A 23,959-nucleotide genomic window follows, 5' to 3' on the forward strand; every position below is an offset into this window, starting at 1 on the left:
TCTTGACTCAGTTAAGGTCAGTGTTCATGACTCAACAATAAGGAAAAGACTGGGCAAAAATAGCATCCTACTCTTTACGAGAAAATCCTGATGGAGAATGTTTGGCCATCAGTTGTGGCCTCACGCTGAATTGCACTTGGGTTCTACAGCAGGACAATAATCCAAAACACACCAGCAAGTCAACTTCTGAATGGCTTAAAAAAACTAAATGAAGGTTTTGGAGTTCCCTAGTCAAAGTCTTGAGTTGAATCCAATTAAAATGCTGTGTCATGGCCTTAAAAAAAGCTATTCATGCTGCAAAACCCTCCATTGTTGCTTAATTAAAACAATTCTGCAAGGAAGAGTGGTTCAAAATATCTCCACAGAAATGTGGAAGACATTATTGTCAGTTATAAAAAAAAAACGCTTGAATTTGAATGTTGCTGGTGAGGGTGGCTCAACCAGTTATTAGGTTTAGATTTACTTTTTCACAAAGGGCCAGGTAGCTTTGAATATTTAATTCATTCATCTTCCGTACCATACTCACTAGGGTCACAGGCGTGCTGGATCCTATCCCAGCTGACTTTGGGCGAGAGGCAGGGTACACCCTGAACTGGTCGCCAGCCAATCGCAAGGCACACAGAAAAACAAACAACCATTCACATTCAAACCAACGGGCAATTTAGAGTCTTCAATCTCTCTCTGGAAGTGGCTCAGGAAGCAAGGCGACAGATTTGGTTTCAGAAAAAGAATATGGAGAAAAATAAAACAAAAAGGAAGGAGACGGAAGAAGAAAAATTTTTACACATATATATATATATATATATATATATATATATATATACACACACACAGCTGCACATTTGGTTGCTTACTGTTTGACTATGCTCATCTACAAATATCACTAGTGATTAGTTGCCTCGTCAATTCTAAGTAGAATTGCACAAGTTTGCTTGCCACAAGATAATTCACACTCGTGAGACTTTAAAAGCATTACATTTTCTAACCTGTCCCTCTTTTAAACGCTGTCAATGCCGCTCAAGGAGCCCTTTGGCCTTACGGTTCCCTTCTGTGGTCTGTGTGGCTTTGCAGACTTAGCTTAGTTTGTATTTTTTCAGCATGTCCTGACTCTCGGCCGTGGAAGCAAAATGTTTCCACATCTCATTCTGTGCATCTTTTGCCTTAATGAGCTGTGGAGCAGTGTGAAGGCTTGTGTTTTTTTTGGAGCACATGCTTTGGGGACAAAAGTTACTACCCACTAAGGAGCACTGTGATAGCATAGGAAATGTACAGACAACTGCATAAAACCAGCTCAGTTAAAAATATATAGAAATAAATCATTTTTCAGCCGATACCGAGCCACTGAAAATCCAATACAAACATTTTGCATCACAATATCATGAAAAATTGACATGGCTGTATTTTTCAAAAGATTGCAGATTATTTGTTAAAAGAACAAAAGCAAAATAGTTTGTCCTCTATAGGGACTTGCAGCACTTCGACACCTCCCAATCTTCAGTAACAGGGGGTGGGCGGAGGGAAGCTATTTTTGTGTATGTGCCAGAGTTGTGCGAGTCTTTGTGAGATGGAATCGAGTTGAAGGTTATCGAGCTGGCAAATATCAAAGCGACGCTGCAATGAGTTTGACCTTTCAGCAAATCAACCTTGCTCAAATACCAAAACACTTGCGTTGACCAGGGTGACACAAGGACTCTGGTACCGCTCATTTGCCTTAATAAGATGCATTAAATCTGGCACACATGGAATCCCACTGACCTCACACACTGTCAAGGTACACGCAAACTGTGTGTGGAGGAAAAATGCACAGTTCCCTCAACAGTGTGCTATTTAGCTTTGTATTTTGAATTGTAATTATCTCACTGAAAAATACCAAAAGGACCCTTTGCAATTAAGGAAAATCATTACTATTACCCAAGGGAAAACAGCAAAGCCTTCATGTACTGGTCACAGTACATAAAGAAATCTTTCTAAACAACTGAGATGATGTGGTTGCACACCCTCTTACAAATGTGGATGTGGCTGTATTCAGAATCAACCAATCACATTTGAACTCACCTTAAATGGGAGTGACTGTTTTATTAGTTCATCTTACATCCATCCATCCATCTATTTCTCCTCACGAGGGTCGCGGGCGTGCTGGAACCTATCCCAGCTATCATCGGGCAGGAGGCGGGGTACACCCTGAACTGGTTGCCAGCCAATCGCAGGGCACATACAAACAAACAACCATACGCACTCACATTCACACCTACGGGCAAATTAGAGTCGTCAATTAACCTATCGGGCATGTTTTTGGGATGTGGGAGGAAACCAGAGTGCCCGGAGAATACCCGCGCAGGCATGGGGAGAACATGCAAACTCCACACAGGCGGGACCGGGGATTGAACCCCAGTCCTCAGAACTGTGAGGCAGATGCTCTAACCAGTCACCCCCACCGTCCCGCCTAGTTCAGCTTACATTACTTTTTAATCCACAGTGGTATAGAAAGCCATTTTAATAACCAAGGAGTGATGAAAAAAGGGAGTGTGTACTGAATGTGTACTGAGAATATTTATTTTCCTCAATGAAAGCAGTTTATTCTTCGTCTCATCTTGACTGAAACTTCTGTTCCAGTTGACAGGATGTTATTTGAAGTAATTGTCAGCTGACTCACCACTCCAGGAGTTGAGGAGGAGGCCCGTGAGTCATTTAAAAGGTCAGCTCAACTGAACTTGAAAAGCTTCAAAAGTACTTGTCATTGAAGGGTTAATTTGAATATTAAAAGCATGTTAAAAACACTCGCATCTTAAACATTGTGATGATGAATTGAGATGTAAAGCACCACACTTGGTTTGATTGATGATAAGGAGCTTTGTTAATCGTTAATTCAGCTGTAATTAATATTGATTAGATTACTGTAGCTGGTAATAATACATGCTTATCTGCGGGGGATAATGTGCTTGCATAAACAACCCCGGAGCCAAATTGGGATAGCAACAAAAAAGCAATAACCTAATAATGAGCATGGGATACTGATAGTGTTATTTACAAAAAAAGCACAATTAAAAGAGACAGTTCCTTGCATTGGCGATGACACCCCATTAGGTGTTGTTGCCCATGTATTTAAATGGCGTTTTTTTGTTTTAGGCAAGTGCTTGTTTCTGATGCAGTTTGACTTCGAAGTTGAAGTCCAACAGTTTTCAACAAATATTCTAAACATCTGAGCAACATAATGTTTTTAATAAATCCCCCTGGACACTTAAAGCTTCTTTGCTACCATACTGTCTGTCTGTTTTATTTATCAGCAGCAGCACATCACTGATGTTTTTTTTTATTATTATTATTATTGTCTTTGCTGTCACTAAATCTCTGTTAATGCTTGACTTGCCCCCCTGAACTTTTAATATGATGAAGGAGAATGCAAAGTTTTTGGGAAAGCAATCTATTATTTTGGTGATATGTTCATGCTAATTATTTCCATCTGCTGTTGCCCCACAGCGGCCAAAAAGTCCCAATTTGAGGAGCATACCATGGAAACTATTATGAATGTTAATGTTCTGTTCTATGCAGTGGCATAACATGGGTTGCCAGCACCTAGGGCAATTGTTGGCCTCTTAACTTCGAGACCTGCGGATCTTCCATTCAGTATTGAGTTTTTTTTTACGCTTTCGAAGAACCGTAATTTGGATATTTCAGATGGTTGCGACATCGCACAGCTACTGACATAAAACGCCAGCAACAATCTGAGACAGAAAAAATATACAGTATACTGCCTGTATATAATCTTTGCATGCATCGTGCTGTGCTACAGCCATGATGGATAGGGCAGTCAGGGACAAACAGTTCTATCTTACTCATGACTAAGTAATAAAATCATAAGCAATGCAGCACGCATCAATTCTCTTGCCAGCCTAACCAGTCGAGCACTAGTTAAAGGCGACATACTGTATATTGCGATGTGCGTTTGAACTGATGCCTCCACGAGTGAACATTTTTTTTACAGGAACTCGGTCATTTGCACACTTTAGGCTCTGCTTCCAGAAGTGAAAGCAAGCAGCCGGCTGCCGCACACACTCCCCGCAGTGGGAAGACCAGAGCCAGCCTGCTGAGCGAAACCGAAAAGGTGACGGGCAGAGTTACACAGGCAGAGTCCCAGTGTTACACACATATTCGCTGACGAGAGCACCCCACTGCTATGCATCCACTTGCCGGTGAGATGATGAAAGGTCGCCCGTCAAGCCCCTGGCTGTCATAGTAATGAAAGACAGACTCTACATTGGCCCAACGGTATGGGAGACGGGATTAGAGCTGGCTCACTTGCATGAGACAGTACCAGCCCCCTAAAAATGGACTGATTTCAGCCAGACAGCAAAATGGGGAGTGTAGACTGTAATATAATTATTTATTTTGGAGGCATTTAATATGCATTATTGAAGAAGTTAATCAAGTTTTGTCTAAAACGAGGGGATAATAGAGAGCTTGAGGACCAAATGTAGACTAGAGACAAACAACAATGAGCATTGTGACTCGTTACTAGAGAGGTACCCAAGAATATTTATATAATAATTTCATGCACGTACTGTTTAGAGCATATTGATTGTTGCAAAGCTGTTCCAGACTACTTATTGCACAGTACGGTCCCGCCCAGCCCAAAGTGCTTCAGCCTGCATAAACTGGTGAATCCCTAGACAGTCAGCATGCAGGTCAATGAGGTTGCAACTCAAGATGTAATGGAACCGTGACGGTCGACTAACAAACATATGATCGTCATACAGACAGTGAAGTAAATCTTATTGTTAGATGCATATTTAGGATAAAGTTTGGCTTGTAAACCCTTCAACACAAAGCCCCTCGCTCCCTACTGACAGCTGTGCCAGGGCTAATTTCACTCAAAGGATTCTCTGTAAACGAAACCTCTCATTAGACGCACTCAGTCCGACAAATGTCGAGTACTGATATGGGCAAATGCCAGTTACTACCCGCAAGTGCCGTTCTAATTAAATTCACCTTTATTCCTCTTTGCAGTAGATGTTGACATGGTGTCGTCGCCTCTCCATCCACCGCCTTCCCTCAAGACACATCAACTAATGGCCATGTCTCGGTAGCTGTGTGTTTTGTTCCTGGAAATACACGACCGATCACATTTACCATCTGGGTGAAGTAATGAGAGCTGAGTGGTGCTTTGATGTTAAAATTGTAGCAGAATGAGTGAGTAAAAACAAATGTACCTAGAGTATCATATCATTACAGTATAAACATAGTATACATGAGGTACCTGAAAATTAACTCCCTAATTTAAATTACTCTTTTTTTGTTCTTGTTCTTGTGTGGTGTGGGATGGTAACTTCTTTTTCCTCTTACATGATCGGTAAAAATGCTAAAATACTAGATGAAAATTATCCCTACAGCCAAGTCGTCTAAACTTTTTTTCTGCTGTGGGCCGCATACAGAAAAATGAAAGGATGTAAGGGAAATGTTGATTTTTCACCTAATGTTTATTCAACATGTTCTCACATGCATGTTAGTCACCAGAAGTGTCCTGGGGTGGTCCAATGTGGACCCGGCTGACAGGACAACACCCAAGTCTCTGGACCCAGGGCGGTCAGACAAGCCCCGCAGGAGCAGGAGGAGGATGCAGGCACACAGAAGGACATAAGAACCGCAAGCAGATATGACACCAGGGCGCACCAGGAGGGCAGCACTGGCACTGCACCCCCCGACAGCTGTGACGATATGGTATAACCCTGACCCCACACTTCAAGTCCTGGGTCAAGAAGTCAGGATCGCAAATACATGCAAGTGACCCTTTGGGATGCAAAGGACTCTAGAATAAGAAGCCAACATATATTTATACTGTATTATGTCACTGTTAGATGACATTCTATCACATGTAGAGAGTAATTAAAGATTTAGGTTTAGCATAATGACGAAAAGTGACCAGCTTTCTGTAAAATGAACCAGTTATTTTGTTTTGCCGATATTTTCTCTAGTGCTATGTATTCTATGAAATCTTTTAACCATTGATTGATATTGGTAGCTTGTTTATTTTTCCAGTTTAACAATATAGTTGTTTTTAGTGATGCTGTAGCTAGACTCACGAGAATTGTTTGGGTATGTTTATTTGTGAGGTTGGTTACCTTTAAGTGAAAGTAGTAGGCAATGAACTTCTGAGCATAATCTATTTTATTTTATTTATGATCGCAGCAATTACCAGGCAGCAATATTTTTATTCATGAACATGAAGAAAAAGCTGACATTTTTTTTTTTTTGTGGAAGACAGAGGTGCCAAGTCTTTGAGAATATGCAGAAGCTCTTATCTAATGAAAGTGGCTGAAATACTGTAGAATGAGGAGAAGTAACTGTATCTAAGCTTTCAAATCCACGTCGCTTGCGTCATCAAGAATACCACTGCCATAGAAACAAACGGCAAAAGAAGAGCTTTAGGAGCAAATATCACAAATGAACTCTCCAAACAGGTAAAAATGTTGCGAATGGATTATTCCAAAAGTCCAAAATCCTTATCTGCAATTGCAATATGCAATCTATTCATTTGGAGTTGTTTTAGTAATCAAACTTTTCCCAATTGCCCTGAGCTGTGGTATTTAGCGGACTCAGGACTTCAATCACATCAAGAACTCTGGGGAAGATTAAGAGGATCACTTCAGGCTGTGTGGGTTGATGTCTGATGGTTGATCTCTGAACACACTGTGGTGAATCTCCAATCTTTGTCATTAGGACAAACACAATCAAGGGTCTGGCATGAATTTACCTGCAAAGTCTCATGCCAAAGACAAAAGCTTTTTTCGTCTTCTTTGTTTTACCCCTCTCTCATCCTTCAAACTATGTTGAAACTTACCAAACACTCAATTAGGTACATGTGTACAATCTACTGAGATGCAATGCAACCCAAAAAACCTCCCGTGTCCTCACTTCTCCGATTTACGCTGCAGTGATGATGGTTAGCTCCAACATTGATCAACATGGAGACCGTCTCGTCTTCAAAACAAACACAGACGGCGGGCTTACTGTACATTTTAGAGGAGTCACAGCAGTAAGTCAGAGCAGATGAAAATAACAACTTTAAACCCACAGGCGACTCCCACTCACAGCAGGAATGGTTTTATTCCTCTTTTGCCCTCTCTATCTTTACAATCACTCCCACATTCAGTCGGCACAGAAGAGGGATAAATCTCCAAGGAGTTTAAAAAAAAAAATAAAAAAAAAGTGCCACATTTAGTGAGGAGAGAACAACTTTTGATCTTTTAATAGAGCAGATAAAAGCAGAAAAGATATATATATTTAAAAAAGGAATCAGCCCAACCTGGAATTTTGGCACTGCTGCCTGATACCATTGACATCCATGCATATAATCAAAATGAGATGCATTTTAAATTATTAATTAATGCTGTCAGATTTGCTTCGTGGGCTGGCTGTCAGTTTGTCAAGATGTCATCCACGCAGCTTCCAAAACTTTAATTCAAGCCCACGCGAAACAACACAGTCATGCACAAATACATAAGAACACCCACAGAGCATTTTCTCTAACTTAATTGCCAACCTCAAATGTCCAGCTTCTGCCACGCTGCTCTCTATTGAAAACTGATATTTCCTAGTTATTATGTCAAGCAATGTCCTGGTGAAGTTCTCCATCACAGCAGATGGATGTAGGCCTGCTATGCTTTAACTTTTGTTTAAAGCAAAAGGTTTTGTAAGAAGCAGGGCGAAGGACATCTACAGGCAGTGAAATTTGAATGTGAACTAAGAAGAAAAGAGATGCAAGAGGGTATTTTGTCAGGGAAAAAAAGAAAAAGGGATATGGTTTTAAAATTACTATTTCAGAGTATAATTTCATCACCGCATATTAAATTAACACCAGTGTGCCACTTCTGATGCCACAAGTAGAATATGTGAGCAGTCCAGATGTACACGGAAAGCATACAGTACAGCAGAACCTGCAGAACCTCCTGACCTCTAAACTGTCATCATCATAAACCCTTTATTTTCTGTACTGGCAATTTTAAGTACCATTCTTTCCAGCAATATATCAAACAGATAATCAAAACCAATTGTAAAACAGTCAGTCTAACTCTATTGATGAAGGGGTATTGCTGACATTCTTGTCACTGAAATATATGAATTAACCACTGGTAAAAGCGGAACGTAAAAACAATACAACACTTTTAGCTTCAAAGGAGACAAGGTATTTACTATTTGTCATGTCTTATCAAGTCTTCTTTTAACATGGAGTTTCTCATTTTGGATAAAATGTTGCAAAAAATTTAGAGTTACTGTAATCCATGCATTCTTTTTTTTTTTTTAACTAAGCTCTCTTGCTGATGTAACATATGATGACATCGGCAATGCCAGTTTGAACTCAGAGGCGTATTTTTCGTGAAAACTTTGACCAAATTCAGTCTTCACTGTTGGCCAGAATTTCCTGAGCGGATATTTCCAGATTTTTCACACCAACCACGCAACCTTTCTTTTACATTAAGAAACAATTCATCACTTAAGGAGGTAACACACAACTTGATAAAGTGGTTAAGGTATTTTTCTTGTAGAGCTATAAAAAGTCAACACACCCCTATTCAAGTGATAATTTTGGGTGATACAAAAAAATGAGACCAAGATCATTTCAGAACGATTTCCATCATCAATGTGACCTATAAACTGTACTGCGCAACTGAAGAAAAACAATTTTCAGAGGGAAAGTTACATTAAAAACAACCTAGTATTGTTAGTGAAATGAAATCCTGCATACCAATTGGCAGGGCAAAAACTACAACAACATTAACAACATACTATTGTCCTACTGTAGCCCTGAATGGATAAAACAAACACTACATACTGGCGGTCAGCAGCTAGATAAGCTAGATATTGACACGAAATCTTGTTCATGCCTGGAAGTCTGCCTTTTCTCAAGGTGATTCCTTTCCAGCAATAATCAAATTATCTTATTTCTTTTATTATTCCACCCACATGTGCACAGGCATGCTAATATCAGTTTCCTCTCCCCCCCCCCCCCCCCCCCCCCCCCCCCCCCCCCCCTTAAGCCATGTTTTGCACCTCAGATCAAGTAGGCTTTTACTGACATTCAAAATGCTACTATTGAGATAGCTGAGATAATTGTTTTTGGCAATAAAGAAAAGAGGATTGCTGTTAGTAAATACTTGGACTCAGCCTCTTTAAAAACCAAAGACAAAGTCCGAAACCTTGGTGTACTGATAGATTCCGACCTGACTTTCAACAGTCATATCAACTCAATTACTAAAACTGTCTTCTACCATCTGAAGAACATATTCAGAGTGAAGTCTTGCATGTGCCAAGCACACCAGGAGAAGCTCATCCATGCGCTATATAAATAAATTTGCTTTGCTTTGCTATTGACATATTTGATCGGTTAATAATACATTTGCATGTCGGTCGCCGGATGTGAATCACTAAAGTGTACAGTAGGGTCTAGTTGGTATTTTCTTGCCAGTACGAGTCACAAAATGTTCCCTTAATGGACGTTGAGTTTGGTTTAATGCCACATCTATGTCTTTTGCTGCATACTTTCTAAACATGAATTAGAGTTATAACTCCATGAGGAAAGCATAAACATCCAATTCAACTTAAAAAAGACTGTGAAGTACCCCATGTTCCCTCTGAATAAATGTGAATACGTGCAGAATATTTTGCCATGAGGATATTGAAGAGGCGAAAAAAAGGGACAATATATACAGTAACTACAAAATAAAGTTTTATTAATAGAATTGCTGTGTGTGTGTGTCCTCAAAGTACATAACACAAAATCCAATTGAAGATTCGTAACGTTTTTTTTTTATATGAATCACTTTTGATTCATATTCCCAATACACTCTGCTGTAACAACAACAAATAACTTCATTATATTAAACACTAATGCATTCACTATATTGTCAACTAATGAAGTGAATCGACTTTTAATGAAAATGGTGATCACTCCACAACATCGTATCAGTAAACTTCGCATAGATAGAGAGTACGGTAGTGATGGATATATTATTATTCCAGTGAGGTACTTTAAATTGAGGCTAGGCCAACTTCATACTGCTGATAGCATGCATACGTATTGTATGTCAATGAAATAAAAACAACTGACCTCACACTCCATCAAGTAGTTGCAGGATCATTGATGCGGGCATCTCTTAGTGGTTTTCTGCACATTAGCAATGTTAATTGCTTCAGTACAACTGAGTGGATCCAATGCCCCTTGTTGGTTAGAGTCAGCCATGACACTATGGAGAGAATGGACAAAAGGGCAATCTTGATATAGAGTACCTGTTTATGATCACATCTGCAGTGTATAGCAAACGTTTACATTGGAAATTCTTAGCAGTGAATGTGCGGAAAATTTAGGCTTGATGGTATTTTCTCCTTCAGTCGAAAAAAAAAAGAAGAAAGTAAAAGAGCGGGAGGCAGGTGATGACATTTTGTTAATCTACGAGAATAATGCCCACGTGCATTTAGTGGCAGATGGCGCGTGGAAACAAAAGCAAAATGCCATGAGGGTGTTTGGTATTTGACGATAGAGTGGGCGGGGGGGGGGGCGGGCGTGGGGGGGGTGGGGGGCATGCTTTTACAAGGTGTGTGTGGGAAGCTGTGTTGTATTGTGTAAAACAAAGAAAAACAACAGAAACTCTTTGAATCACAGCAGCTGTTGAATGTACACTTTAACAAATCGGGAGGTTTGTAATTGTGATTGTGACCACCGTCCAATCAGTAACGGCGTGAATGTGAAATTTTCTCTGTTTCTATATGTGCCCTGTGATTGAGTGGTGACCAGTCCAGGGTGTAATTCGCCTTTCACCGGAAATCAGATAGGGTAGGCTCCAGATCCCAACAACACTGAAATACTGTTATATTAATTTATAATGACAAATCCATCCATCCATTTTCTACACCGCTTATCCTCATTAGGGTCCTAGCTGACTTTGGGAGAGAGGCGGGCTACACCCTGGACAGATCGCCATCCACTCGCATGGCTGTAAATATGTAAATATGTAATTATATGGCATGGTACAGTTTGCTGTATATGTATTTTCTTGGCATCCCATTTCAGCTCCAGAATGCCTTTATATTATATTTTGAGATTTCACACACTGAAGACCCCTGCGGCAGATTTAGCAAAGCAGTCCCAAAACATTACCAAGCCTCCGCCATGTTTTACAGTAGGTACAGTGTTCTCATAAATTCCAAGCTATTTCAGTGAGAAGTTCTTTGTTTTGTTTTCTTAAACGGAAGGGTACCAACAATTTTCTCTGCGTGAATAAAGTATGTGGAACTGTACAGGCAACCAGAGGTAAACAAAAGGTTATCTTGTGATCATCATCATCATCATCCATAGATTAAAAAAATAATAAATAATAACAATCTTTATTTTCAAATTTAAGTTCACTGTAAGGAAAATGTATTGATTTACTGTTACGTAGGACAAAGTGCAATCATTAGGCTCAATCCATTGAATTGCATGTGTGTTGGCTGATCATTAGCGTTAATTAAGACTAATCCCACTCTTAGCCAGTTGAAGTAGATCTGTAGCCATGGCAACCCACTCCCAAATGGTGACCGGAGATGAGGCCTCCTGCCTCTTGACTCCCTGCAGCAGTCATTGTGATTTGTAGAGCAATTACCACGCAGCAAGAGGAAAAGGAGGACTTGTGACAAACAAGTCAGTGTCCTGTCTAATGTGCCAAAATTCTCCCAGTGTCACCGAGAACATAACACGTGACGGCAAGGAGTCGATTGCAAGTTAAACCATACACTACATACAGTATGTCGTTATTTTATTTTTCTTACAATGTAGTAAGCTAGAAGGAGTAATGCTGAGGAGGATTCATCAAAAACATTTAGCAGCGTAAAAATAAATAAATAAATAAATAAAAAATAAATACTCCTTTAGGAGTTTAAACGCTGCCCATTTAAACTACTTTATAAACACTGTTTATTTTATCCTGTTTAAAAACGCAGATGTCACAGCAATCTGGCAGCTCACTTGGCATAAATATTTTATTCTTTCAGAACAATTAAAACATAGGAAAAAATAGGACCGTAATGCTAACTTTGGGTAATTTTGGCGAAATAGTGGTTAATACGCCTTCCTCACAGTCAAGAGGTTGAATGTTCCAATCCCTCCAGTGTGGGTTTTGCATGTTGTCCCGGGCTTAATCGGGCTTAATCCCATATCCCAAAAACGTCATATATTGATACTTTATGTTTAGAAATAATTACCTGTGTTTAATGTTGAGTAGGAGGTCCAAGGTGATGTATTGGTTCACTTAGCAGAATGGGTTCAGATTTCCCACCCAGTGACAATATGAATGTTTGTCTCTGTGATTGGCTGGCGCCCAGTCCGGGGTGTCGTCTGCAATTCGTCGGAAGTCAGCTGGTATGGGATCTTCCTCATTAGTGACCTTGGAAGGTATAAGGGGAAAAGAAAATCAATGGATATGTGTATGTTGGGTGGGAAAGTATTTGATTTGTTGTTTCATTACCATGTTTTGTTCAGGCATTATAAATGTTGCATTACATCCTCACATGATTGGGATTTTTCTTTTCTTCGTGATTGTATAGAGCAGGAAGTTTGACTTATTGGGTCCGAACAGATCTAGTGAATAATGCATTAAATTTGAAGCTGACCCTGAAAGAAATCCCATTTGTTGTCCAAAACAGCATTATGAGTAAAGATCATCTTTGGGTTAAGCTGCTTTCCAGTCACACGTGAAAATGGACTTTGAACCGCTCAGCTCAGTCCCCCTGTGTCATTGACTGTCGGAGGATCAACTTTTACCAGCATCACGACCTGTTTATTGTGCGGAAACAAAATTAACGTGGGTTAGCAATCATGCATGGCTCAATACTGTCACCTGGTGGAAAATGTTGTACACAACATGAATGATATGACGTCAAAGGGTCACCTCGATTGACGCCACCAAAATAAAAACGTAAAGACTATTGAAGAGTTATATAAAGTGTAGTGTTCTCGCTTCAAAAAACGTTGTAATATATATATATATATATATATATATATATTATTATTATTGTTTTTTTTTAATTATTCTTTTTTTTAACCGGTATCCGGAACATAGATTTCAACACTCGATCCGTCAGCCTGCTATAGCAGCCCGGCTAACCAACGTGCCTACGTAGCGGCCATCTTGGAAAAGTCGACGTTCCCATCAAAGGCAATGCATGGACATCAGAATCAGAATCATCTTTATTTGCCAAGTATGTCCAAAAAACACACAAGGAATTTGTCTCCGGTAGTGGGCGCCTCTAGTACGACAACAGACAGTCAATTGACAGAGAACACTTTTGAGACATAAAGACATTGAGAAAAACAGTCACTGAGCAATAAAGGGTTGCTTGTGCAAAAAGATGCAGTCCTCTAGCACTTAGCGCAGCTCGAATGACTCTTATTACATTAACACATTACAACTTAGTCGTTACTTGCTCAATTCTCAACCGATTTGCACGAGGTTTTCTCTCTTCTTTTTTTTGTCAATGCCAAAGTGTGTGCTGTCAATATACAAAATGTGTTTTTAAAAAATTCCTTGACATATTTTGGCTGGTGAGTGTTTTTCTCAGCTCCCTCGTTGTGATTTGAATGAGTTATGTGCAACCGCATGCAGCCCAATGTACCGGCATCCTTGCTCACTTGGATTTCTTGCCATCCGTAAACATGAGATGCGCTGACGCCTTCGACCTCCCTAGCTTTGCGTCACCATAGGCACGCAGTTTAAAATCTACCCATTACGATCTGTGATACGGCAGCCTTCCGTCAGTAGTGTGACGCAGTTACCCAGAATTCCCGGTAACCCATTCCCGAGATTTTAAATACAATTCATTTAATTTAAATGAGATATTACGAAAACAATAGGTAATACTAGTACTCTATAGAATATACATTTTAACATGTAATATTTTGTCTTTAAATTGTTGACACCGTTACTTAAACAAGTAATGGTTGACCCTGCTTAAATAACACCTACACACACTCGTCTTACTGGTTGGTCCGATGGCGGTGAGTTTTCAATTGATTGCTACAGTGAGTTACAGAACCTCTATGTTTCTTCTCTCCCCCTCCCTCACCGCCGGCTTTGACTAACTTTTTTTTTTTTGGGTGGGGGAAAAACCTATCACTGTCAAGATTATACTGCCCTCTTCAAAAATGATTAACTGTAGAATAATACCATGTACATACCAACATGCATTCAATCTTTCTTTTCATTTATTTTCATTCGTCCTCAGTGTTGCTTTCTTTTTTTACATTGTTGTTTCTTTATTAATATGAGTGTAATACGAAGCCTGAATATTTTCAGCCCAAGTGTTTTGAGTTTTTATTCACCTCATGATACCTTTGACACGTTCAAATAATAATTAACAACATGAGCAATAACTATTTCCCTTCTGGTGCTATTTGTTGTCTCATCATTCATGTCATTTCTTAGATGAATGTATTTCCCAATCTATATTTGCATACAAATATGACAAGAGTTGGCTGTCAACAACCCTAAATGTGCTGATTTAGTAATAATACTGTTTTGCATAATACTTGCCTCAAAGCATACATAAAAACATCGTATTATTTCATTATGCAGTATATGACTTATCTATCCATCCAACCATTTTCCGAACTGCTGATCCTCAGAGTCGCGGGTGTGCTGGCGCTCACCTCGGCTGACTTCGGGCGAGAGGTACACCCTGAATTGTTCGTCAGCCAATCGCAGGGCACAAATAAGACAACCAACCATCAGAAAATGACTGTTATGATCATTTATAATGACAAATCCACCCGTCCAATTTCTATACCGCTTATCCTCATTAGAATCGCAGCTGACTAGGCTGAAGGAGTGATACACCCTGGAATGACCCCCAGCCAATCGCAGGGCACATAGAGACAAACAACCATTCACTCAGACAAATTTGATTGGATTGCTCACTGTGTAGGCTTTAGTTGGACAGTGTTGAAGAATAATTGTAATTACAAATGTAAGTACTAACTACCACTTGTAATTAAATGTCTGCTGAACCCAATATTGTACACCATGTTTTTCAAATAAAATGAGTATATTCAGATAAGTGGATTAATTTGAAGAGTAAATTTTGGATTTTAACCCATGCACAAATATTGACGGGAGGCAGTTACTGTACCTTCAAATTGTGGAACTGCATATTAAATCCTACAAAGCAACCCAGGTGTTGCTTTATCTATCACGAAATACATTCGTCCCCAAAGTTGAGTCAAAACAGTAACAGCATGAGCATCTTTCGTGACATTTATTGTAATTGCCAACCAGTTTGAAGTAATAGAAAAGCAATGCTGGTCACCTCACTTTCATCAGATTAAACAAACATACAATAACATGCATCTATCATCTAAAACAAACCCAGCTTGCATTCCACCAACATGTGCGGCTCACTCATCATTTCACTCTGTGCTGGGTCTAAAAAAAAAAGAAAAAAAAATGATGGCGGATTAGCAACAAATACATGACAGTTCTGACTCTGTAAATGAGTTTGCGTGCATGTCACCATTGAGGATATCCTCAAAACCAATGGATTCATCAGTGCCTCTGAGTGTATCCAGCGCTAGGTTGGAGCTCTGCAAGAACGGCAGACGCTGGATCTGGACCAAGGAGAGGAATTGGAAAACAACAATGGCCATGAGACTTATGAAGCCGCACGGTTGTCAACGCAGACTGAGTATCTCAATGCTACCTGTCTCGCTGCCCTATACTCCATCTGCAATTTGAGTGGGGCGTGAAGACCCTGGATGTTTCTGAGGGTAGATAAATTCATCTTGTCCTCGTTCAGCTGGAACTGTTCACCATGGAAACATATCGCAGCATTACAGGTCAATATTCAAACCCGACAATCAACACAATCTCCCTATGAGTCCGAATAAATGCAGTGGTATCTTCACATATGAGTGCCCCAACTTTTGAGTTTTTCAAATTAGTAGCTGTTGCTTTGCTGATTTTGTTGCCTTTTATTGCGAGCCAAAATTTGAGTTACAAGCCAGCTTTATATACGCCACTGCTCGAGAGAGGGAGGGAGAGAGAGAGAGAGAGAGAGAGAGAGAGAGTCACCAATGCACTTTCAGCCTTTTTTTGAACAGGACAGTCAAACACACAAATACAAAATAACAACGCTCCCAAAGAGCATGGAGACGCTAACACTGAACTAAATGTGGCAAACTGCCAAGGTGACTAATACCAGGCTCCTGATTTGACTCGCGAGGCCACGCCCCTTAAAGGAACACATCAACACAAAAACGTATTACTGCGTGTGTGTAACTTTAGGCAAAATTACACTATATACAGCAGGCTTTACACAATCAGGATTTTTGGGGGCGAAAAATTACTAATTTACAAGAAATAATGTATCTTTGCTCCTCTATTTATCCCAGTGAGGTATATTGACAGACGAAACAAATAAATGCTCTTGTATTAATGGAAATAATGGGAGGCAACTTACTGTTGTTGAATTATTTTATTGTAATTCAATTACTTAACACACACTGAAACTTTAGAGCATGATACGACATAACGCCAGCGTGGTTATGCACAACCGTTAGTGCTAGCACTTGCTTGCTAGGGCGACATAATGTTTTGCCGCCTGCTTGCGAGGAGTATTGTATTAAAAGTATATGAACATACCTCAAGCAAGCCTTAAATGAAGGTAATCTCCCGAGCGCCGGTGACCACCACCACCACATTTTCCCCCATTTTGTTCTTATAATACACGCGTCGCCATGTCGTGGCCATGATAACGAGTGTATCCGGTTGCGTTTGAGTTGACAAGACAAAGCCCAGTGTTCGTAAATGACAGGATGCGGTGGTATCGGAATACAAGATTTTATTGCAGTAGTCAGACACTGCGCAATCGTGAAAGACCAAATTTGTCTTGTAGTCTGATCCACGCATTACTTGTTGTCTGTCCCACACCGCCGACATGTTTTTTTCTTTTAAATAACTTTGTTGGTTGTCAGATATTTACAGTACTACGTCAAAAGATACGCGACAAGGCTACAAATAAATTAGCTTTTGAATTCAAATATACTGTGCACGATGACAAAGCGGAGTCAATGTCTTTTGCGGAGCCGATCAATCGGCAAATTATCACATCAAAGCCGATTAGCATAAAACGGCAATTATCGGCCGATACCGATCAGATCGGTGTAAAGTCTAATATACAGTATATGGTTTAACCTATTAATATTTTCAAAGATCACGTTTAGGGGAGCGTCAATTCTTCTTGGAAATTTACTAATACAAAAGTATTAGTAAAGTGCTCTTTTGGATGCTAAAGCTAATTGTTAATCCAATCTACCGGTACTTACATTTTTTTCTGACAGCTCCAGTGGATGGGCAGGAAGGATCTCATTCTTTACATTGTTGAAGCTAACCGGTGTAAGACAACAAATACATAATGAATATGTATAGACTTGTATGTACTTTGAATAAAATCACTTGCTCAATATATACCGCATCATAACATATATACCGTAACTCACCCATTGCGTAGCGAATCATGAACGCCATAAGACCCCGGTGGACACAAGCCAGTCACTGGTACGCTGTCTTGCAGCTGAGAGTGGATACCTCGAGAATTCTGATATTCAAGCCATACATTTGTTAATATTTCATGAACAAGTACAGCAGTATTAACCCCCCCCCAAAAAAAACTTAAAATATTCTTGCTACATAAAGGAACCAACACGCATGTTTAACAGTAGCTAATGAGGAATAGCTACAGTGACTAAACATATTCACAATCAATTGGACTGTAGTGTTGATGGCTAAAGAACGAAAAAGAAAAGAACGTGCTAATATATAAGTACATAGAGTATTGGACATCGTATTAACATTGTTACTTCACATTAACGAAAACAAAAAGAGAATTGACGTACCATTACGACTAGACGACTTGCGCTTTCTTTTTAATGTGATATGTGTCGCATGTACCATACGCAATATCCGGTAATGACGTTGCATAGCATGCGTCAAGCTTTTTTTACTACGGCTTTGGCTTTTTCTAATGTTTCGCCAATATTGTAGTTCCAATATTGTAGTTCAAGAATGTGATGTATTTGCAAACGCTGAATGTCGTGTCTTGACAGATCGTACATTTAAATGTTTAGTATTTTAAATCCAAGTCTATACAACTTGCAACATGGGGGTATAGCTCAGTGGTAGAGCATTTGACTGCAGATCAAGAGGTCCCCGGTTCAAATCCGGGTGCCCCCTCGAAATTGGAGAAACATTTTTTTTCTAGGATTTAAACAATATAAAACCGTTTTGATTGAAACACATGAAAATAACATTTTAACAAGAACTGTCTGTATGTGGTCCATAGTATTAAAACCGCTACAAAACCCCCACTTATTCTATCGCCTGTCCTTCACCGAGTTTGATTCCAATTCGTTTGTCCAATATCTTTGGAAATACTTTATAAATGCTTGAGAGCAGGTTTATTGGGTGATAATTTCTCAGGTCGATTTTATCGCCTGATTTATGTAGCAAAATAATTTCTGCGTTTCTCTTGTACGATTTCTTGGCAGCTGTGACAAATTTGTGTCTTCCAGCATTAGAAGAGCTTTAAAGTGATTACCCCAATGTATTTGAAACTCGTCGCTTCTTTCTTGAATTAAGATGAGTGAACTTGCTCTTTCGAAGTTTCTTTCGTTCAAGTTGGCAGTTGATTTGCACTTTGACCCGAACCAATCTGTGGTCACTTCCAATGTCAAATTTGTTTAGGGTGGTGCAATCCGTAAATACCCCCTTTGTCGGAAGTAGTCTATGATGCTCGTGTTACCTTTGGGGCTTATCCATGTCCACTTTCTGTTCCATTTTGCATTGTGCAGTATTTCCAGCAATGTTGCCTGTTATTTGTAAAGTATAACAGCAGGGGGCAGCATAAAGCAATGAGAGAAAATAAATAACGTGTTCAAAATGTTTTTAATTAGGTAGTGTGCAAATTAGATCGTCAGTCAGATCATGGAATAATTGTGGGATATTAGTCAAGTGGCTATGCATTCAAGCGCTCACTGGTTTTTCCAGTCATGCATCTGATGGGTCTCCCATCAAGACCGGATCATGTAGTAATAATTCCCCACATTCCACGTGTGTGTTGCATATTACACTCTGTATGCACACACATTAGCACTAGCTGTGTCAGCTTGGTATGTTTCATAATCATAAAAGGTACACACGGACATTGAAGAGCCAGTCACGCATGGACACACACTCACACACAACTGGCCCTGCAATCTGCTTTCAGCTCATTGGCCCAAAAAGTGCCAAGTTCATTTATTATTAAAAGCCAAAGTAGAGGTTGCAGAGTATTCACAGACCTGAAGCTATAAACTGCCTGAGGAAATCAGGTCAGCAAAGTCACTGACCTCTTTTGAATCCCTTCCTAACATGCTACTGCTTTATCATACTGTCTCTTTACTGTGGAACTGCATGATGCAGCACATTTTTATACCGATGCAAAATATGGTTGCAATAATAAACAGTACCTTTCTGACACTGGCCATAAAACTGCAGAGATTGCTATTCCTCAGCACTACTATCGCTTGCTGTGTACGTGTGTGTGTGCGTGTGTGTGCGTGTGTGTGGTGTGTCTGTGTGTGTGTGTGCTGCTCACGGAGTATTTGGGAGTAACACACGGCACTTTTCTGCCAATCTTCTTTTCCCTCATGTGATGTGATGATTACAGTGGCCTGAGTCCAGGCTGAAGCTTTGAATCACAGCCAGCGGCATCCATTATGTCATCACCTAGCTTTGCGTTTTACATTTAAAAGGACAAAATGAACTTGATTTGGTTAAATTTACACATGTAACAAACAAAGGGAGAATCAAACCAATCCTTTTATTAGCCATAGCCATTTTGCACCATTACAGTCTTACAAATTAATGAATTCATTCATCACACGTACTTCCTTGTCAAGTGGGTGTCTGATATTCCGTACAACATTGCGTTGCCTTTCATCCTGATGAGAAGCTGAACATTAATAATGAGTCATTTTAAAAACATATGAGCTTTGTCACTATAACCCATTCAATGTCCTCGTATACCGTAGTATGCCTCTTCATAGTCGTAAGGTCCTTTAAGAGCCCTTGGTGGATTGCTTTTCCATCCTCTTGGCTAAATATAGCTTCCTGCTTATAGACAAATTATACAATTTGCCCTCTGAGACTGTGCAAGGAGGAAGAAATGTGCAAATGTTAACAAAATACAGATTATACATACTGTACACTACACATTTAGCAATTCAACTGGATGTGGTAATGCATTCCAAACCTCAATGGCAATTAGTAGACCGCAGACCTCGGCCAAATTAGATAACATCACTACCATTAACATCCATCCATTTTTTGCTATCAGGTGACATGCAGCCAATTAGGATGAAAGGAATGCAAGCCACATGCTCTCTATGATGACAAGCCCGTTCCGATACCATTTCATCAATTTTATGACCTAACCATTTAGGAGTCCTCTGCTGGAGTCAGGATACGGTAGTCAGGTGCTCTCTGTACTGTTCTGTGTATTTGCTTTCCATTCTGTAGTACCATTATAACATGCTCCAGACCTAACCAGAATGAAGGTATATGTAACGGGGGATAGTGGTAATGCAATACCGACCCATGACTCACTAGGGCGCTGGAAAATAATATTAGTGTACTTTCACCGGTCCCTAAATTCACAGTGTGTCCCAGCTTTCTTTGTTTGGTCATATATTGGTGAGCAGGCTACTTTCTGGTTATTGGCGAATGGCACTGCAGCAGGGTGGAATCGTACTAAGCACGTCTGCCTCATAGTCGAGAGGTCCGAGGTTTGTATCTCGGCTCAGGCTCTCCTTTGTGGAGTTTGAATGCTCTCTCCTTGGTTGCGTGGATTTTCCCTGGGAAATTCAGCTTCCTCCCCCATTCTAAAATCATGCATGTTAGGTTCATCGAAGACATTGATGTCATTTTATGTGGCCCACGAAAGCTTGCCAAAATATTTCCTTGACTACTTTTCATAACTAGCCATAAAAATGATAGTAATCAAATGCAGGGCCAATTGTGTAATACGATAGGCAGATTATTAAGGTTATTCCACAAGTAACATATTGCATTAGGCAAGGTGTAACTGCTTTGTGCTGCAGCCAAACAGCTCAGTTTTTGACTTGCAAACATCATGGATTGTCATATGTTAAGACAAAAAATGCGATATGAAATATAACGTTGAGCAGCTTTTAAAAGATGGAGCCAAAGAAATAACAAATGCCTTCATTGGTGGTTATATAGCATTCACATAGTTCTAACGGTTGCTGTTGCATTTGCCTGCATCCTTCATTTCCTAAAAAGAAAAAAAAGATTGATGTTGCACTTTCTTGAAAATAAATGTTTTCAGATGTTTCTATTTTAATGTCATAAATCTATTCTTGTTGGCTCAAAAAATGCATAGTTTATTTTGCATTTTGTTCGCTTACTGTACCAAATGTGCGTGTGTGTTCCTTCGGCATATACCGTGTGTGTGTTCGTGTCAGATAAATACATTTTTGCATACAGCATTTGTAGAAATGAATATATTTGGTTTTGTTTTGCTGTTGAACATTGAGCCAGACCTTTCAGTAACATTTAATTTCAGGAATGTCAAAAGGTTTTGGGGTATTCTACTGGCGGACTGCAAATGAGAAAGTGGATATGACAATCCAAAAGGTCTGGTGCACCATGGCAACCTCTATCTTTTTTATATTGATGGGAATACTAACAGTGCTCTGTGCTGATTTTGAAGATTTAACACTGCCAAAGGGCCTTCAGAAGCCATTGCTAAGGCATATGAAAGTGTATTTGATAACAGGGCCAAGTCACCTTGCATGTAATATTAAGGAAGTTCTTTATTTTTCTTTTTTTTTTTTGGAGTCAGTGTTGTCTTTTCATGAACTTAAGTAAGTCAGAAGGCTGCAGGGTCAAGTGCAGTTTTATCCACAAAAAAATAGTCACGTCTACTAATACCTAATTTGGTACACCCCCACGGCCAAATAAAATCTGCATGTATCACAAACTCTGCCTTTACAAAGACAGAATATTTAACGCTCAGTTTTGATTGGCAATGTCAGAGTCATATTTATTTAATAACATTCATCATTATTGTGGTTTTAGTAGTGAACTAAACTGTTTCCTTTTATGCATGAGTTGGTCCAATCGCACTTGTGGGGACCGTCTTAAAATCTTAAATTAATTATAACATTTTATTCAACTTTAGCTGTAAAAAAAAAAATAATCCACAATCATCTCTTCCTCTATTTTCTGTAGCACTTGTCCTCATTAGGGTCACTGGTGTGTTGGATTCTATCCCAGCCAACTTTGGGCAGGGTACATCCTTAACTGGAAAAATTCCACATTCATCTCCTGTTCAAATTATTGTAGAGGGATCTAATCACAGCATGCTACCTGAATTTAAGTAGAGCGTAATCACAGCCAAGATGTTGTCTCATCACGTCGGCATGTTCACATCAGGAGTCCAGTGAGAGATTGGCTGCAATCAAGAGGAGCTTTAGCTTTGAATTTTAACCAAGGGATGGAGATTATAGTCAGATATTTATACACACACGTGCACGGACACGTACACGCATACTCACAGAGAGAGAGAAAAGAAGAGTCTTCAGCGTTCATTATTTTAATTAATTTACACAGTTACTTGTCTGTATTCCAGGCCTCGTTAGATAAACTCTTCCTGTTCTCCACCAGGATGTAATTGAATGTAAACAAATATCCCTCAGTAGACACAGTAGCCACTGCTTTTACAAACGTACCGTATTTTCACGACCACAAGGCGCACCGTATTCAAAGGCGCAGTCTCAGTTACGGGGTCTATTTCTGTATTTTACACATACATAAGGCGCACCGTATTATTGGGCGCAGGCATGGTAAACCATACGTTAGCTTAAAACATACGGTAGCATGCATGCAGGCTAAAACATATTAAAAAGGGAGCGGGAGCAAAACTGAGTTAGGTTGTACTTTATTGAAGTATTTAACAATGTACTCATGTTATTTTTTGATCAATCCTCATCCACAAATCCATCAAAGTCTGCATCTTCTGTATCCCAAATGAATAGCTGGGAAAGTTCTCCAACCAAGATACCGGGTTCCCTCTCGTCATTGTCGGAGTCAGTCTCGTTGCCGGCTTTCCCGCGAAAGCTCGTACAACAGTCAAAGCAGATACCTTAGCCCAGGAATCCACAATCCATTCACATATGGTGGGGGCGTGCCTTTAGCGTCCTCTTTCACGCGCAGCCTTCCCCCTTTAACGTCCGCATGCTGTCCTCAGTCATGTCCGCCTTTCCTCTATATAAGCAGCGTGTCGGCAGGAAATGCTCCCAGTCAGTCAAGCGGAGCGCTCATCAGAATCAGAATCAGAATCAGAATCATCTTTATTTGCCAAGTATGTCCAAAACACACAAGGAATTTGTCTCCGGTAGTTGGAGCCGCTCTAGTACAACAGACAGTCAATTTACAGAAGACTTTGGAGACATAAAGACATTGACAAAAAACAATTGTGCAAAAAGATGCAGAGTCCTCTAGCACTTAGAGCAGTTCGAATGGCTAATATCGCAATAGTCCGGTGCAATGACCATTGTGCAAAGGGCACTGAGACTTCAAGGAGTGTATGCGGTTTAAAGTGACGAGTACTGCGATAATCTGGGACAATGGTTGTGCAAATGTTACAGATACTCCTCAATCAGTGTGCAAATGGAGCAGATGCTACTCTGGCATGAGTGGCCAGTATATGCAAATAGTGCAGCACGGCGAGACAACTACAGTGAGTGCACGAGTAATACATAATTGGCCCCACAGAAATGTGACAACGAACTCAAGTCAAAAAATTGCCAGCTTGTTGTAATGGAATTATAAGTTAGCTGTTTAAGAAGTTGATTGCAAGAGGGAAGAAGCTGTTGGAA

The 23,959-nt window shown here is 39.9% G+C and overlaps 1 protein-coding gene and 1 non-coding gene across 2 annotated transcripts; one reads left to right on the forward strand and one right to left on the reverse strand.

Annotated features, from left to right (window-relative positions):
• Positions 1-15,264: 15,264 nt before the first annotated feature.
• Positions 15,265-17,997, reverse strand: pomp (proteasome maturation protein). Its single transcript, XM_061758873.1, has 6 exons — positions 17,915-17,997; positions 17,519-17,616; positions 17,345-17,405; positions 15,721-15,822; positions 15,535-15,628; positions 15,265-15,446 (listed from the first exon to the last, which is right to left on the reverse strand). The coding sequence occupies exons 1-6, from the start codon at positions 17,915-17,917 to the stop codon at positions 15,379-15,381; spliced, it is 426 nt and encodes a 141-aa protein (XP_061614857.1). The 5' UTR covers positions 17,918-17,997; the 3' UTR covers positions 15,265-15,378.
• Positions 17,998-18,179: 182 nt separating this feature from the next.
• trnac-gca (transfer RNA cysteine (anticodon GCA)) lies at positions 18,180-18,251 on the forward strand. The gene has a single exon. It is a non-coding gene; the product is annotated as a tRNA-Cys (tRNA).
• Positions 18,252-23,959: the final 5,708 nt, after the last annotated feature.

The sequence above is a fragment of the Phyllopteryx taeniolatus genome, chromosome 20, assembly GCF_024500385.1.
Source record: "Phyllopteryx taeniolatus isolate TA_2022b chromosome 20, UOR_Ptae_1.2, whole genome shotgun sequence".
Taxonomy (NCBI): domain Eukaryota; kingdom Metazoa; phylum Chordata; class Actinopteri; order Syngnathiformes; family Syngnathidae; genus Phyllopteryx; species Phyllopteryx taeniolatus.

What these genes read in the sequence shown, in the direction of transcription:
- pomp (XM_061758873.1), bottom strand. An exon ending in CATGATTCGCTACGCAATGG is followed by an intron (nt 17,406 to 17,518) that starts GTGAGTTACGGT and finishes TACACCGGTTAG; the next exon opens with CTTCAACAATGTAAAGAATG. An exon ending in TTTTGAGGATATCCTCAATG is followed by an intron (nt 15,447 to 15,534) that starts GTGACATGCACG and finishes TTTTTTTTTTAG; the next exon opens with ACCCAGCACAGAGTGAAATG.